Here is a 17,938-nt window from a genome sequence, read left to right on the forward strand (position 1 = left end):
CCCAGGGGTGGCTTATGTTAGGGAGAGCGAGAGGCAGGGTAAGCCAGTTCTGTGCTCTTCTCAAAGGCACACGGCTGCTAGTTCCTGGCCAGGCCTGCTCACCCAGGATGCCAGCAGTGTGTCTTTGAGTTCCAGCTTTTCTGTGTCCTGCCAGAAACTAATAGGAGGGCAAGATGGAAAGGAAGCAATCAACAGCAGCTGTGCTAGCATGGGAACCCCCAGCCAGGCTCACCCGGGCAAAAAGCAGCTGGCAGCACCCTTTCGAAGCCCACCAAGTTTGTGACTTGGAGGTGAAGCTGGCGGGGGGCAAGGGAGCCCTGGAACAGCCTAGCTCAGGGGCCGCCAGCTGCCCAGCACCCAAGTCTTGGCTGATGTTATACCGATGCTTCTTGCTGATTTTGTTCTTGTACGTTGTATACCGCCTCAATATATTCTGGTGAAAGTGTGGCTTATAAATATGTGAATTATGTAAAGCAGCGGCTCACAATTTGCTAATTACTGAGGACCCCCTATTCTTCAAAAGCCAAGCCATGGGCCCCCTATTTTGGAAAATGTTGATAACTCTGCAAAGCAATTTTTTTGAACAAAATGTGGGGTAGCCCCTAATAAGCAAAGGATTTCAGGTATACTAAAAAACAGATTAGGACTGCATGATATCTGGTTTTCAATACTGTGATCTATCAGTGGCTAAACATTGTGATATTCCAATATATCATAATGTCTGAATTTGGAGGTCAGGCGTGGGGATGAGGTAAGGAGCCGTCACAGAAATCAGGCAGGTGGGGGGAGAGGAAGCGGAGTCACCCCCATCGCATGGGGGGCACATTAAGTCACCATTAGCAGAGCAGCCAGCAGCGGCAGCCAGAGAAGATGCACATCCACTGTGACTGCTGCTGCTTTTCTGCTGAGAAAAGCTGCTCCGCCTCAGTGCCAGGGGAAAGTAGAGCCACGGTGCCTTGACGTGAGGGCAATCAGATGCCCTGGTCTCCCTCAGCGTGAGGGAAGGCAGCTCAGATCAGCAGTGTTATCAGCCGAGATCATCGTGCAATGTCAGCGGTGCCTTGAAATCAGCTGCCCTGCTCTCCCTTGAGTGAGGAGCAATATACAGTGGTACCTCGGGTTAAGTACTTAATTCGTTCCGGAGGTCCGTACTTAACCTGAAACTGTTCTTAACCTGAAGCACCACTTTAGCTAATGGGGCCTCCTGCTGCTGCCGCGCTGCCGGGGCATGATTTCTGTTCTCATCCTGAAGCAAAGTTCTTAACCTGAAGCACTATTTCTGGGTTAGTGGAGTCTGTAACCTGAAGCATATGTAACCTGAAGCGTATGTAACCCGAGGTATCACTGTATTGCTGGGTATTGCCGGGTCAAAATCGTTATCGCAGTGTGATTTCAGAACCAATTTTGGCCAATGTATTGAAAAACCATACAGAGCTAAAACAGACCATTAAATTTGTGATATTACCATGCAAAAATGACCCTTTAAAAAGTTGGTGGGGGGAGGCAAGGGACAGAGCCACGGACCCCTAATTGGGAGCCACTGATGCAAAGCACTCAAAGCCAACTCATCAGGCGCCAGCCAAGGGAGCAGACATGCAAGGAGGGCACATGCACTTGTGCGCAACGGAGGGGGGGCACAGCAGCCCCTGCCGAAACGGTTTCATGCGCGGGTGGGACTCTGTCAAGAGAAAAAAGAGGCACCACCTTTTTAGGTTTCACTCCACGCTGCATGGAAAGAGGATAAAAGATTAGATGTTAGAGATATACAGGCTGTTATGCACCAAAGGCAAGTGGGGACCAGACAGCAGCCAGGTTGCTGCCACAGTGGGGAAAACCTCGCTCAGGGCAAGCATCCGGCTTAGGCTCGGTTCACCAGCGCACCCAACCCTCCTCCTCCTCCTCCTCCTCCTCCCAGCCTTGTTAGCCTTCAAGAGTTCAACCAAGACAGAAAAGCAAGCTTGAGAAACGAGGACGGGGCTGGCCTTCCCCTCCTCTCACCCAGGTCCTGGGACGCCTTGGGCTCCGGATGGAAGGTGGTTCACACAGCAATAGCAGAGGTGGGAGGGAAATTATATAATGCCACAACTCAGTCGTAGCGCTGATGCCTGGAAGCAGGACTTAAGGTTTCTATCCTGCCTTTCCATTAAAAGCAGGAAGGCAATAGGTGAAAAGTCTCAACAGCAGACCAAACACAGGACAGTCCGAACCACGTTGACTTTGAAGTAAGCAATATGGAATTCACCGAGGAAAGACTGATGAGCTTGCAAGCCCATTGAGGATTGCAGCCAGTTTGCTTCATGGAACAATTCTTGTACGGAAGGGCCCACCTCAAAAGGAGAACAGGTTTCTCCTCGCAGTCGGTTCCACTGGTGTCAGTTTGGAAACCCCGGAGAAAATGGTTGGGACACCCTGAACGACTGCTGAGCAAAAGACCATTCCCTTCGAAGAAAGAAACCAATTTCAAAATGGCCTCTTCTTCAGCCATGATTATCTACAAACAGAGAACTATTTGCAAGTCACTGAGATGAACATGATACCACAATGCAATACAAGCAGACAATGTAGCCTGCATAACCCTCGAAGGAGATACTCTCGCCAAAGTCCGCCCTTCCGCCCATTAGACAGCCAAGGACTCTTTTGCAGCAGCAGCTCCCAAGATCTCCTGGCTCTGCTGACATCTAGTGGAGCAACAAACAACTCCTGCCCACGGCCCCCAAATTCAGCCTGGAACAAGGGATGCAGGCAGACGCCCTTCTGGAAAGGACAGAGGAAAGTGGCCCCGAGATTCAAGTTCCTCATTCTTCTTAGAAAGAAGCCACAGGCACAGCCTTAGACTCAGGACTGGGAAGCAAAAAGAAGTCAAGGGAGGAGGCGACTCTCCAAAACAGCAGAAGGTGGGCAAGTTTTATGGAAATGAGGATGGAGATGAAGGCAGTGAGGCCACAGCTGGGTGGGTGGAAGCCCAAGGTATGACCTGTTCCCTAACGAAGTTTTGAGCTGACATTATTAACATTATTGGCAGCTGATGTTATTACAGTGCCCGTACCCTTCTATAAAGTTTGGGGCTTGTGGCTAAGAAAATGTCATTTAAGGGGACAGGATGAACTCCAGGACAGGGCCATGGTCCCCAGCTTGAGTCCCTGGGAGCATCTCCTGGTATAACTGGGAAAGAGTCTTCCACGCTGGGAGATCCTGGAGAGAGTAAGTCTCCTCTTCCTCACCTTTTCTCCAAACTAAAACATGGTGGACGGATTTCATCAGGGGGCACAACCTGACCAGAGTGGTGAGCAATGTTGGGGGCAGAGTTCTGGGTGGAGCTGAGGTGGCCAAGCTGTGCTGGCAGAGGGCCAGTGAGGCAAAGGTTGCAGAAGCCAGGGGGAGAGACGGCACCAGAGTTTTCAGTGAGCGAGAGGAGGGGTTGCATTTGATGATGGACTGAATAGGCAGAATAAATGAGAAAGAAATTAAGAAATAAAGCCAGTTGCAGGTGAGATGGCAGCACTGTGAACGACAATGGAGAGTGAACAGAGAGAGAGAAATGAGAAATCCAGGACGTTAATCACATTTATTTAACTATAGAAGCCCACAAGATTTTTGGTTGCATGTGAAAAGTTAGGGAGGGGGGCAGTCAACTAAGTTTTACTCAGGGTAGACCCACTGAAAATTAATGAGCATGACTAACTGAGGTCCTTTAATTTCAGAGGGTGTACTCCAAGTAAAGCTTAGCTGAATATCACCAAGCAACTAAGCTGCTTGGATGTTAGGTTGGTTAACACAAGCTCTTTTTGTGACTGCGGTGGGTATGTTAATGTTGGAGGGCACATTAACAGAATTCCATAATGTTTTTTATTTGAAAAGACTGATGAGCCTCAACTGGGCAACTTAGGCCAGCCATCCAGGGGCAAATCCCAGCAGGCCATCTTCAAAATCAGAAAGGTTGGGACTGGGATGAGCACCTTACTCCCCAACCCTTCCATCTCTTCCCACCCAATGTTTTAATAACTCGGAAACCAGGAAAGTGGGCACTGGAGGAAGAGCAGCCTCTGTTGTTGCTGCTGCTGCCCAGCTGGTGCCGTGTGAGAGGCACCTGCAAAGCCCACGACCGCGAACCATCCGCTTCACGCTCCACGCTGCCGGCATCTGTTGGGGCAGGTGGTGCCTTTGGAAGCACTTTGTTCACTGGGCACAGAGGCCCCCCTTGCAAGGCCAGCAACAGGAAAAGCCACTCGTGCCCTTGCTCTAAAGAGCTGCCCAGGGGGTCTGGGGCAACCCAGAAAGGGTGGGGTCCAAATAATAAAATTACTATTATTCTTTATTTAAGAGAACCAGGGAGTTTGGAGGGCAGCAGCGCCAATTCATGAGACACCCACCCACCCACCTGCCTCCCTCCTGAGTCAGTCACTGCCCCCCCCCCCCCGGCAGAGCTGCTCCTTCGGCATAACTCTGACCTTGCCCCTCTGCCTTCATCCTCCTCCCTTGTTCCTGGGGCTCAGCAAGGTGTGTGTGGGGGGGGTAATCTTCCCACTGAACCGCCACATAACTTAGAAAGTGAATGGGAGGGCTTGCAAAACTGAGGGTGAAGCAAATGTTTGGCAACAGACACCCTTCTGCCCCACATGAAGGGGAACCCAAGGAAAGGCACCACCAGCCAGAGGACTGCAGCTAACTGCCTATGTCCTCTCCATCGGCCTAGAGGAGAGGCAAGCAAGGGGCTGGACTTGGGAACTTCTGATCTCCACAGAGCGCAGGATCATGAGTCAGCACTAGTTCACACCACCACAGCTCTTGGGTCCGTATCTCTGACTGCAGGCTGCTGTGCTCCACTGTGGCCATGAGAGCATCCTGGAGGAAAAGGAACCAGCCCCCCTCCCTTGCGGCTGCAAGTGCCATGTGCTCCCTGACGCATCACTCGGAACCAGCAACTCAGCAAGCAGCTTGAACCAGCCTCGGACGGAGTCATTTGATCAGCCAGCGTGGCAGTTGAGAGGGGCGCATGGTTCCGTGTTTAAGCCGGGACAACACCCCCACTCCCTGATCATGCAAGCCAACTCATCCCTGTGGCCTGGGCCAAGGTGTGATACTAGAGGGTGGGGCCTGGAACATCTTCCCAGCAAGGCGCCCTGGCCTGCAAACTGCACGAGCAGCTCCAAGTCCAGGGGTCAGAACTAAGAAGCACGCCTAGGCCTTTTGTGACCCAGAGTGTGAGGAAGCCAGGAAGCCCGGTGGCTGTGAGAGACCTCTCGATTCAGTGCACGTGGAACAAATAAGCAAACCTCTGGAGACACAGCATCACAAGCTTTGGCGCCCCTGGCCGACAGAGCTGGCTTGCTCCAGCAGACACCCATTTCAGTCAGCGGTTGCAGGACTTTGCGCTCCCATCCCCTTCTTTTTCGTTCATAAAGCAATTGCTGCCTTTGCAACGGGCGTGATGTGTGCTCTGAGTCCCCCATCCCAGCCCTGCCCTTGCGCACATTGAGAGCTAAGCCACAAAACATTCAAGCAGAGAATACATCTGTCACGTATGACCCCGGGGAGAATCCTGCACTGGAGGGGGATGGACCAGGAGGCCCTCAAGATCCATTCCAACAACAGTTCTATAATTCTATGAAGTCTCAAGCGTCTGGGTCGAAATTCTCCCCCCCCCCCTCCAAACCAAAAGTTAGACGTGGATGGAATGAACTGTTTGCCCGTCCCAAGAACAAACTACTCACCAGCTTGCTGGCTTTGGGACCTTCCGAAGAATCTGGAGGAGAAGAGAAAAGGAAAAGAAGCAAGGCACTCAGAAGAGACTCTGGAAAATGGATTACTCTCCCCGCACCTGTCAAGGCATCAGCAGCAAGTTCCTAAGGGAGGATCTGGATTCCTGAATTTCGCCAGGAAGGCAGCTCCCATTTTATACCCTTCAGCTCATTTGTGAGGCAGAGGGGGAAACTCAGGTTCCAGGCACGTGCAAACCAGCGTCCACTGAGGCAACGAAGTTAATAATAATAATAATAGGTAAAGGTAAAAGGAACTCCTGACCATTAGGTCCAGTCGTGGCCGACTCTGGGGTTGCGGCGCTCATCTCGCTTTACTGGCCGAGGGAGCCGGCGTACAGCTTCCGGGTCATGTGGCCAGCAGGACTAAGCCTCTTCTGGCGAACCAGAGCAGCGCACGGAAACGCCGTTTACCTTCCCGCTGGAGCGGTACCTATTTCTCTACTTGCACTTTGAGGTGCTTTCGAACTCCTAGGTTGGCAGGAGCTGGGACCAAACAACGGGACTCACCCCGTCGCAGGGATTCGAACCGCCGACCTTCTGATCGGCAAGCCCTGGGCTCTGTGGTTTAACCCACAGCACCACCCATGTCCCTAATAATAATAATAGCTGCTATTAAACTTAGTGAACCCCACAGTAACTAATAAAGCACACCCAGTATCCTTCGCATGGTTCGCAGTGCCCTCTTTCTGTACAGCAATGAACCTGGCGAGGCCCCTTTCATTCCTGATACTGTCCTGTAGTTACTGCGCATCGGTCATTTGCCACTTGTCTTTACTGGATGTGTTCTGTGATACCGGTTGCCTTATTGCGAATGTTAAAAGCTACTTTGGAGACGATATGATGCTTTAATGGTGAACTCAGATGGCCCTCGCCAACCATTTTGAAGGTGAAACAGGGCCACCCACAAAGAAAACAAAAGGTTTTAGCCTAGAAGGAACCCCAAGATACAAATCAAGTACTCCAAAGAAGCAAAACAGAATGCTTAAAAAAGAAGCAGGCTGCTTACTGCAGATGCACCCAGTCAAACTGCCTCACTCTTGGTGATGTTAATGGTACTCTGGACTTGTGGAAAAGGGACACAAAGTTGAAGTGCAGGGTTTCTAGCAAATCAGCCAGCCAGCCCTGGCATGCCCTCCCAGGGAGAGAGGGGTAGAGGGCGCTGCAAATCTCAGACCAATTTACCCAGCATGGGGCACACCAGCCCATGTCCCTCCAGGGCTATAGGGAGCTCTGAGCTCTGCTGTAGCCTGAATGCTAAGGAAGCCAGAGGCTCCTTAAAAAGAGAGAGAGCTACAGCCAAGCAGAGCCCAGCGCGTCCTTTCCATCTGTTTCACGCCTGTGGAAACTGACAAGGCCTGCACCAAGCGTTGCAGCAGCCTCCAGTTTCCATGGAAACCCTCTGGCAAAAAGCCGTGGCGCTCAGAGTTCCACGGAGAAAACGTTAAGGCCAAGTCCAGAAACTTTGACGCTTCTCACCTGCCGGCCTCCCTCTTGCATCCCAACCTTATAAGACTAACCCAGCCACTTCCTGCATCCTATGCCCTGGTCCTTAAACCGGGACAATCGTCACCTCCCTTCACCTCTGCCTGGTGAAGCCGGCTGCTTTCTTTTCCCCCTCTCATCTCCACCTGCTTATCTGGCTTCGCTGACCCTATGGGATCCTCTCTCCACACCCTCTTTAAGCTGCCTGCTGTTCAAATCCAGCTGCCAGAGAAAACAAGGTGCTCCAGCAGGAACCTTGCAAAATCCTGCTTGTCCCTACTATATTTACATGAACAGGCTAGTCAAGGATCAGTGAAGTCCCTACCTCTCTTGGGGACCTTCGAAGCGGAAGACTCCGGCGTCTCCGGGGACGTTGTTTCTGCGCCATCATCAAAAACCTGGATCTGATCAGATTTAACATTTCATACAAATTATTTATTGAAATACTGTTAGGTCACATTTCAGGGTAAGCACCCTCAGTGAGGCAGCTTACAATATATTAAATGCAAAGTGACAAACATAAAATAAAATCAAAATGCTGATTTTAAAACATGGGTTGGAAGCAGATAAAACATATCATTACAGCTTAAAATAATTGCAACAGCAGCATCATAAATCCATTAAAAAAGGAAGTTGAATTAGATGGTTTGTCAAAAACCAGAACTGACAGGGCCTCTCACACTTCAGTAAGTGAAGAGTTTTATTGATCTTTATTTGAAGATTTATGTGCCGCCTTTAAGAGTAAATAACCTCAAGGTGGCGCCTAATATAAAAACACTAATAATACACACAAATATATTAGCACATATCAAACAAGCAGCTAGCTGAGCATTACGTAAATACCACCGGTACTAAGAGCATCAAAGCCCAAAAAGTAAACCCCTTTGAAAGAAAGCCAGCAAGAAACATTGTTTTTTGAGATCTTTCTGAAAAGCCTACAGTGCTGCCATCACAAGGTTCTGGTCCCCAAAGAGCCTGTATGTGATGTGTGGGTTCAAATCTAGTTATGGACTTGGTAAGTGGCCCCCTGGAACCCAGTTGCTGCTTTCTAAAACAAAACCAATATGCCTAGGTTTTATAGACATGCTCTTGGTCAGAAGATCTAAGTTCTTCATCTAAAACACACACCCCCTTTAGCACCCCAGAACTGCCTGTGGAAAAAGGCTTGAGAATAAAATAGCCACCATGCCTGATGCAACAGCGCAGCTCCCCCATCTCTCGGGGGCCCCTGTCTACTGGCAGCAGAGAGGAAACACCTCCCAATTTACACCCATTGCTTCCCCCTTCCTGGGCTGCTGAAAGATTTTACCAGTCTTCCATGCCCAGTGGCTCCCTGCCCCGCATGCTAAGTACATCAAGCATTCATGATCTGTAGCCCTGTTGAGGGAAGCTTTTAATGTTTGATGTATTACTGTATTTTAATATTTGGTTGGAAGCCGCCCAGAGTGGCTGGGGAAGCCCGGCCAGATGGGCGGGGTATAAATAATAACATTATTATTATTATTATTATTATTATTATTATTATTATTATTACTACTACTATTATGACTGGTGGATTCTCTTCCCTCGGGCAACACCAGCACTACTCCAGAATTTTACAGGTATAAGAATGGGAATTGCTCCTTCTGAAATTTTTCTTCTACTGAGCCCTCAGTCTTGTAAGTAAGTTTAGGATTTCCCTTTAAGATTGTCTGGTATAGACTCTTTAGGAAGCAAACTCTTGTGGTTGGTTTTTCCATTTCTACTGCTACATATCTGACTTTCCCTTATCCCTAGTCTTAATAGTTTGGAACTTTGGGTTTGGCTATATAATTCAGGCATCGCAAAGATTCTCCCTTTGTGTGCCAGGCAGCTTTTTTTCTGTGCTGGCAACACCCTTTGAGCAAGGGGAGTGGAAGGGGAAAACTCCCTCCGTGATTACTGGGGAGTGAGCTGGCCATTTCCCCAAGTTGAATATTATTAACCCACCGCTCTTGGGAGACCCACTCATTCCGGAGCAAAGGGGCACGGAGAGGCAGAGGCAGCAATGAGGAAGGGGAAGGGTTTCAGGCTGTCCCCTCCCTTGGTTCAACCTGCTAGTGCTGACCCCCTCCTGCAAGTGCAGCAAGGGTCAAAAAGGGGGTCCTTATCCAACGACTTGTCCTTATTCAGCCCTGCATATTGGGGCAAGCTCCCTTCCGCCCCCCCCCCACCAAAAGACACAGAGCAGGGGACGCCGCAAAGGCCTGGCCAACTTCCTGTTCACCCTCCCTGGTTAATTCGTGCCCAAGAGCATGTGCAGATTATGTCACACGAGGCAGCTTCCAAATAGATACCCAGCATTTGGTTCACCCTGCGCAACCTGTCAACTTGACCCCTAACTGGGGCACGGAGGAATGCGAGGGAGAGAGCAGCCCAACCCGGCCAGAGCCACATCTTTCTGCATCTTCGCTTCCCATCACCAGGAAGAAGCTGGACCTGAAGCAGCAGCAGCAAGCAGCTCCAGCTGCCAACAAGATTGCCATAGCAACAGATCTGTCAAGCAGCACCAGAAAATTCAGGGAGGAAATGAGAGAGAGGAAGCCCCAGCAGCCAGGCCTCCAGAAGGAAGGCCCAACTGCTCCAGGCAGAGGGTTTGGGCACAACTAAGGGCAGGAGAGCAGGAGCCTCAAGGAGACCATCTTCTGCACAACACACACCGAAATGGGCACGAGCTGCAATGGGGGATTGGGCCCCACATCACTTGCCATCTGGGTTTCCCAGCTCAAGCACGAAACTATCTTGGGCTATCAGGACTGAAGTCAACCAGGACCAGACGGCACTGGGACAGAATCCTGAACACATAAGCCAAGGCCAGCAGAAGAATAGAGGAGCCAGGTTACCTCAAGCTCCCCAACTATGAACCCCCCCCCACAACCCCCCTATCTGACCTGTGGGGGCATCAGGACTTTGCAGCAAGTGCCATGGGGATGCCCCACTCTGCTCACTTCCTCTCCAGAGGAAGGAAGGGCGTGCGTGACAGAGCCAGCAGAATTAATTTGCGCTTGAAAAGCACATGGCGTTAAAATAGACGGGAAGAATAACATTACTCTAAGTTCTGCTCTATATAACCACCCTTAGTGCCTCAGGACCAAGGGGGCAGTGAGTGGGGTGGGAAGGGGTGGGCCTCGGAGGCTTGTGGGCACCAAGGGAAGACCTGAAGGGCACCAAGTTGGTGCCTCCTATTTTAGGAGACTCACGAGGGCACCAGAAAGGGTAAAACCGCAGCTGATGCTTGGAAACGCCTGGTGCACCTTAAAGGGGGTGGGGAGAGACACTCTCCCTATCAAGCGTGTTGAGCAGAACTTCTTTCCTGACCGACACAAGCACTGACTGATATCGGTAACACCCAGCCTTGCCGCTCAGGAGGAAGCTTACCTGCGATTGTCGCACAAAGATGCCGTGGTTCTCCTCGCAGGTGAAGTACTTTCTGCCCTGCACCATGCCATCGTTCTTGCCTTTCGCTTCATCCAGGATGACGCCCACCCACTTCCCGGTGGCAAAGAGCGTGGCGCCCACATAGGCCACCGTCCCACGGTACCCTTTCCCGATGACTTCCACCCGGGAGCCCACTTTGAGGGGCTTGCCGCTCACTTCCACGCTCATCCTGGCGCTGGCGCTCGACGCCTGGGGAAAGAAACAGGGAGAAGCCAAGGGTCAGTTGACAACCGCAACGAGGCTCTTCAAGGCAAATCTGGACCCAAAGCATTGTTCAGTGCCACAAAGGAGAAATCCTCCTCCTCTCTACACACGCGAAGACACGGCAGCGTTGAACAAAGGAGGCTAGTCACAGAGTTTCTTCATCGATTTGAAATAAATGTTGAAGAGGGCAAAGGGCTGCTTAGTGGACTCTCTTACAGTAGGACAAGAAACAAGGGAGATGAGCTGCTGGAAAACAGATCCAGGCAAATATGGGATGTGGGATGTGCTGCAAAGGGGAGCTGCACAATCTGGCTCCTTGCTGGCTTTCAAGAGAAGACTGCATAGGACTATGACGCACGGGCGTGGACCCTCTTTCCCCCCATATTTTTTCTTTAAAAGCCTCAAGTAGAAGGGGGCCTGCCACATGAGTCTGCTGAATGCTTCTGGTTCTATGGAAGCTGACTGACCGGAGGCCCAAAAGAAACCCAGAGGAGTTAAATGGAGGCAATTGCAAGAATCTTTTCCAAGCCCCTTCAAATCGCTTCCAACTTCTGCCAGAGCAAAATGAAGATGGGAAGCGGCCTCTCAGCAATGCCTGGTCCTTTCGCTGAAAATGCACAAAGTGGCAGCGTGTGGTTCGGCCCCTCTCTTTGGGAACCAGAGCATTCCAGAACTGCTGCAAGCCACCCTCTCTCTGGGCTGGAGCGCTTACATATTTCAGAAAATTGATACACCGCTTGATGGGAGAAAACCTCAAAGCAGCTTACAAAAAAGAGAAAACAATGAAATCATAAAGTAATTTAAAATCTACAATATAAGGCTTGACTAAACAAAAATGTTTTCAGCAGGTGCTGAAAAGAGAACAGCAAAGGTGCCTTCCTGATATCAACAGGCAGGGAGTTCCAAAGTGCAGGTGCTGCCACACTAAGAGGTCCATTTCCTACAACTGTGGAAGGGGCATTATGTGGCACCTATAACAGTGCCAGTTCCGCAGATCAAAGCAGTTGAGTTGGCATATATAGGGGACAAGGTGATCTTGAAGATGAACTGGTCCCAAATTGTTAAGGGCTTTCTATACAAATAGAAACACCCTGAACCTGGCCCGGGAGCAAATTGGCAACCAATCTCTTGCCTTTTAAGGCTTTCTGCCACTTGAAGAACATCCTCCTCCTCCTCCTCCTCCTCCTCCTCCTCCTCCAGTAACGCTACCTGCAGAAATGGCTTCTCCAGGCAGAAAGGCTCAGTCTGGAATATGAAAGGCTGATGGTTTGAGCATCCGTAAAAAGGAAAAGCTCTGAAAATTGCTAGGCATGGGATCAGTCTTTAAGAGACCAAGTGCCTGGATCTGTGTCTTCCAGAATGTGAAAGGAGCTCTTCCTCTCCCTCCTGCTGGGAAACATCTACAGCTTTGGCTATCCATCAGTACCTTTCTGAAGTCTAGACTATGTGCAACCAACCTCTTTTGCCAGCATGGAACCCTGTTGGGGATGGTGTGTTCACAATGAAAGTACAGCGAGTCTGAAGAGGGAACTATCACCTGCGGCACCGCCCCACGGAACAGACTAACAGCACACAGCCAGGAATCCCACGGATTGACAACTGGGCGCAGATCTTGTAACAGCCTCGCTCCCTTCCCAGTCCACTCCCCTTGTATATTACAGTGAACGCTCAGGTTGCAAACATGATCCATGCAGAATGCACATTTACAACCCGCAGCGTTTGCAACCCAAGTCTGCGCATGCACGGGTTGTGATTCGGTGTTTCTGCACATGTGCAAAGCGCAATTTAGCCATTCCAGTACTTCCAGGTTTCGGCGGTCCGTAACCCAAAAAAACACAATCTGAAGCGGCTGTAACCCAAGGTATGACTGTATTAAGAAAAAACACCTTTTAATTAAATCCTCCTAGATGTGATTCTTCCCAGAATCACAGGAAGGTGCTTTGTTCTAATACATGCAGTGTGTGGTTACCGCAGCTCAACAAATCCACTGGAAAAACTGCCATAGGACCAGCCCAGAATCCACACACCAGAACAACCCACAGAGATAGCTCAGCTACCGAGACAGAGCTGACCTGTCCTGGCACATCTATTCCACAACTATTGCCTCTGCAACTGCAATTCTAGTCATACCCAGTTGCTCAGCTTGCTGGCCAAGGCTCGGTGGCCCAGCGTGCCCAATTCCTGGTCAACACGACTATACCAGAGTGCCATGGTCACATTGCACTTGGAGAAGGAGCCAGAGATCCTGGGCCAACAGTTTGAAGTATTGCACCTAGGACTCTCATCTTCATGAAGCACCAAAATGCAAGCTGCAGTTTTTGCAACAGACATGGAAACGGACATGTGAAGTCAGCCAGTCAGGGCTGTGATGGGAAGCAGCAGCCCAAGTGCCCTGTTTGCCTGTTAAGGAAGGCCTCGTCACCTTCCCAGAACAGCCGCCCCCAACACAGTTTCGCCTCCAATAGGCCACCCCTGACAAGACACAGGCTTTCTGGTTTGCCTCCCTTCCTAGGAAAACTGCTGATGGGTTAAATTCACAGTCGGCCTGAGAAATGCAGGGACAGACCTGCAAATGACTCAGTCTAAGGCGCAATGCAAGGACAGCCCCCAACCGATGGCAAACAAGACCAAGTGAAGGCCGGCTTTTTAAAAAAACCTCTTCACAGATGAGTAAGAATGTTATGCTTTTTAAGGGTGGGTTGCAGAAAAGAGAACACTACTTACAGAACGTTTTGGAAGATGATGCGTGTAAAATAACAAACTTGGTGGGGAGGGGAAACTTGTTTTAAAAATGCAGCAGTGCAGCTGCCCTGTTAAAGGCTCACTTCCAAACTCCAGGTTCGTGAGCTGAAAGCTTGAAAAAGCAAGAAATTAGTCCACTTAAAATCAATAACTACTTTCCAGAGGCAGACAGCTGCAGACACCCAGCACATGCCCCACAACAGGGTCCAAAAGGGGAGGGGCCACAGTTGTTCTCCCTCCTTAAAATAAAGGACGGGGGGGTGGGGCTGACTCTGCAGAGTGATGGGTCTGGCAGCAGCTTGGCTAAGGTGGAAGTGCAATTGCACCAGGGCAGGGAGACATGCTCTTCCCACCAGGCAGTGTGATGGAAGGCACACTTAAAGGATTAAATGCTGGGCAGGAGAAAGAAAAAGCCACCCTCTCTTTACAGGCTCAAACAAAGAGGAGAGAAGGGCCTTTTAAGTGAATTCCCACCCCTGTTCTCTGCTCACCAGGACACTTAGTTCCAGGGCACGGGGCACCACCTGTACCAGAATTGTTATCTTTTGTGCTTGCCGCTGTGGGCTCCTTAGGGAGAAGCTTGGAATATACATTTATTTATTTTATTTAACAAAGTGTATATGCCGCTTGATTGAAAGAAAACCACAAATATGAAATAAAACATTGAAATCATCTGTAAAAACAGTCTATTCCAAAGAAAACTGAAATTCATCAGTAGCTAAAAAGAGATTAAATACATGTCATAACAACAGCACCGCCAGCACCGTGGGGTGTTCTAGGCAAGGAATGCCATCGTCCCTGCAACCTAGTGAGTGAGATGCCATTGGTCCCTTTACTAAGGGCTGTGGGCAAGGCATCCTTCGCCTGAGATTCCTAAAGAAGTTAGGTATCTGGCTATGGTGACACATACATGCCTTAGTTGCCTCATCACTGCAGCGTTCTTTCTGCCTGGGGCTGCTTTGGAGAAGTGTCTGTAAACTTCAGCTTCTCCAGGATGCATCTCACTCTCTGACCAAACAGCCTCACTGGCTTCCTTCTGGTTTCCAGGCCCAATTCAACGAACCTAACCTGCTTGGAACCAGGATGCACAACAGGCTGCCTTTCTGCACTTTCACTCTTCCTTATGGAGCTTCTTTGCTCTTTAAGCTCTTCCCACCAATGGCTGAGCTGTGTTCGGCTGAGAGGCTGAAGAGGTCCTCTGCTGTGGAACTGTTCCCACGGAGGCCTGTCCTGATGCTTCTCCATCACAAGAGCAGGAATTCAGCAGGGCATCTGCTAAGTTTTAATTTCCCTGGTGTTTTAGTCTGCACTGCTTTGTCCTCCGTATTTGCCATTAATTATCACAAGAAAGAAGATTCTGACTTAACATCAGGAAGAACTTTCTGACAGTATTAGCTCTTCAGCAGTGGTACAGACTCCCTCAGAAGGTGGTATGGACTCTCCTTCCTTGGAGGCTTTTAAGCAGAGGCTGGATGGCCATCTGTCATGGATGGTTTAGTTGCTATTCCTGCATTGCAGGGGGTTGGACTAGATGACCCCTGGGGTGCCTTCCAGCACTACAGTTCTATGATAACTGTATTTTATTACAAGCCCCCTTGAGGATTTTAAATTGAAAAGTGTAGTAATTAATAACAAAATGAATCATAGAATCATAGAGTTGGAAGAGACCACAAGGGCCATCGAGTCCAACCCCCTGCCAAGCAGGAAACACCATCAGAGCACTCCTGACATATGGTTGTCAAGCCTCTGCTTAAAGACCTCCAAAGAAGGAGACTCCACCACACTCCTTGGCAGCAAATTCCACTGTCAAACAGCTCTTACTGTCAGGAAGTTCTTCCTAAGGTTTAGGTGGAATCTTCTTTCTTGTAGTTTGGATCCATTGCTCCGTGTCCGCTTCTCTGGAGCAGCAGAAAACAACCTTTCTCCCTCCTCTAGGTGACATCCTTTTATATATTTGAACATGGCTATCATATCACCCCTTAACCTCCTCTTCTCCAGGCTAAACATGCCCAGCTCCCTTAGCCGTTCCTCATAAGGCATCGTTTCCAGGCCTTTGACCATTTTGGTTGCCCTCCTCTGAGCAATACAATAAATGAGCAATACATTTTGGCAGAATACAGCTCAGAAGACAAACAAAAGTAAAATAACCGAGCTCTGCAGAAGCAGCTGTGCTTGTGAGAAACAGGAGCGAGCCAGCAAACTATGGCTGCTGCTTCCGCCAGTGGGCTGTGGGGCTCCTGGAATAACAGGGAGCAGATTCTGCCCGACGGGGCCAGTGGAGGATCCTGGGAACACAACTGAAGAGCAGCCTTTGCAGCTCTCTCACAAGGATGCCTTTTATTCCACCAGCCACTAGTAGCACCAGAAAACAAGCAAGTTCCAAAAGGAGGATAATCCAGAAGGAAGGAGGAAAACCAAGAGAGCTGGGCTTGCTAGAGAGAAAACCCTCAAGGCAGCCCAGCAAAGGCGAGGAGAGACGGAGGAAGCCCACTTCCACATTCAGACGGACAAAATGATTTAGACCTCCTCGGTGAATATTATTTAGGTATCATTTTGGATGAAGTGATCCTAGCATCTGCCCAACTTGAAGAGATGTGTGGTAGGTTGAACAAGCAGACTCCATCAGCATGTCTAAAGATGCCCCAGAAATTACACAGGTGTATTAGGAGGCCAGGCACCATGAATTGCACAGGAGGTAGGGAACTCAATTCGGGAACCCACATAACGTGTCTAGAGAAAACACAAGGATGCCACAAAGCACATGGCAGTGGATACAACAAGGTGCCCTCCAGCAGTGGGAATGAGAGAGGGGCTCAACAGAACTGCCAGTCACAGGACCTGCCACCTACCACAGAATCAGAGCAGCATCCCTCAGATGAGCCAGAGAACCTGTCACTAGCCTGCCTGCTCACAGCAGGGTGGGTGGAATTTAGAAAGGAACAGCCAGGACCCCAGCTTGGGCTCTAGGTCCCCTCTACCTGGCAAGTTACACCCATGCTTTCAAGGAACAGAGTCTTCTCACTGGCTGCCCTGGTTTAAAGGAATGAGCTCCTGGAGGAGGTATGTTCAGGGCTCTACCTCCTGGGCTTTTTAGGCACCTCTCTCAGGCTCACTTGTTCACAACAGCCTTTAGGCAGAGGGCAGAAAGCTAGATATTTTTTATTTAAATCATCTCTGTGCCGCTTCAGTTTACAACCCGTCATTTATAAACAGGACACTGCAAGCACTATAGTTACAAATGCAATAATAAACTATATTTAAAGCAGCATGATTAACAGAAAAACGTGATAATCTCTCAAAGAAAAACATGACAAATGAAAATCAGGTACAAAAATACAATAGAAACTTCATATATAAAGATCATTAACGAAAGAAATTCAGTATAACAGAAGTTGCACCAACAGCTCCTTTCCCCTCAAAAGTCCTCTATAACATGTTTTATGCTGCCATACTTGCTGTTTAACTTTCAGAGCGATTTAAGCTTCTTGCATTTTTAATATAATGTTTAATCTCACCCTAGCCTTTTCCACAAGTGTTCAAGGCAACTGAACCCTTGTGAAAAAGACAGAAAGTCCTTATATAAATACATAAAAATGAGTGGGACTCCAGTGTCGCTCTGTGAAACTGAAATCTGGAAGATTCTGACCTTCTCTTGGCAAAATCCTGGTGCTTGACTCACCGTGAGTGCCTGTCCTTGGCTGCAGACGCTCCCTGCCTTCTCCACTTCAGAGCGGGGTTCATTCTCTTGGGCTGTCAATGCAGACACTTCCCCAAACATGCAAATCACATTAGTATTTCTGAAACACGCAGGCACGAGCCTCTGCCACTAAAGTTCATTCTCACGGAAGACTGTGAAAAATAACCATCTTCCACACCAATTGAGCATCGCCTGCTTTGCTTGAAGGTAATGTGCTGGAGCTTCAGTGTCGGTTCATTATCACAGGCTTCCTTCTTCCTCACTCCCAGAAACTGGAGTTGGTTTCTGACACCACAACAGCTCAAACACCAGAGGAGAAGTCTGAGGAAGGCCTTCAGCTCCACAGCCTGCCCTGCCACCCACCTCTCCAATAAGAAGAGCCAAGGATGCAGGATTCAAAGCATCTCCCACCTCTAATTTAAGTCATGGACAGACTCATCTGGAAGGAGGAGGAGGAGAAGCAAAGCTCCCTTTGCACTAAGCCTCATTATCAACAGCCATGTAATACCAGAGAGCTGCCATCTTCCCTCCTCACCAAAGGAGGAGATTACTCAAGGATTAATAACTGACTTGTCACCCAGTGACAGAATGGGGGTGG

At 49.5% G+C, this 17,938-nt stretch overlaps 1 protein-coding gene across 9 annotated transcripts in view; it reads right to left on the reverse strand.

The window, feature by feature from the left end:
• The window catches only part of DCTN1 (dynactin subunit 1), a 70,386-nt gene that overhangs the window by 35,204 nt on the left and 17,244 nt on the right, over positions 1–17,938 (reverse strand). For 7 of the 9 annotated variants that reach the window (XM_081020678.1, XM_081020679.1, XM_081020676.1 and 4 more), the window contains exons 2-5: positions 10,638–10,886; positions 7,567–7,645; positions 5,712–5,743; positions 1,705–1,725 (exon numbers count right to left, since the gene is read on the reverse strand). In XM_081020678.1, the coding sequence (XP_080876804.1) occupies positions 1,705–1,725; positions 5,712–5,743; positions 7,567–7,645; positions 10,638–10,865 (360 nt within the window). In that variant the 5' untranslated portion in view covers positions 10,866–10,886. The remainder of the gene's footprint in view (positions 1–1,704; positions 1,726–5,711; positions 5,744–7,566; positions 7,646–10,637; positions 10,887–17,938) is intronic. The other 2 variants (XM_081020680.1, XM_081020677.1) reach the window with 1 other exon arrangement.

Source organism: Podarcis pityusensis, assembly GCF_964106645.2.
Source record: "Podarcis pityusensis genome assembly, chromosome: 9".
Lineage (NCBI taxonomy): Eukaryota > Metazoa > Chordata > Lepidosauria > Squamata > Lacertidae > Podarcis > Podarcis pityusensis.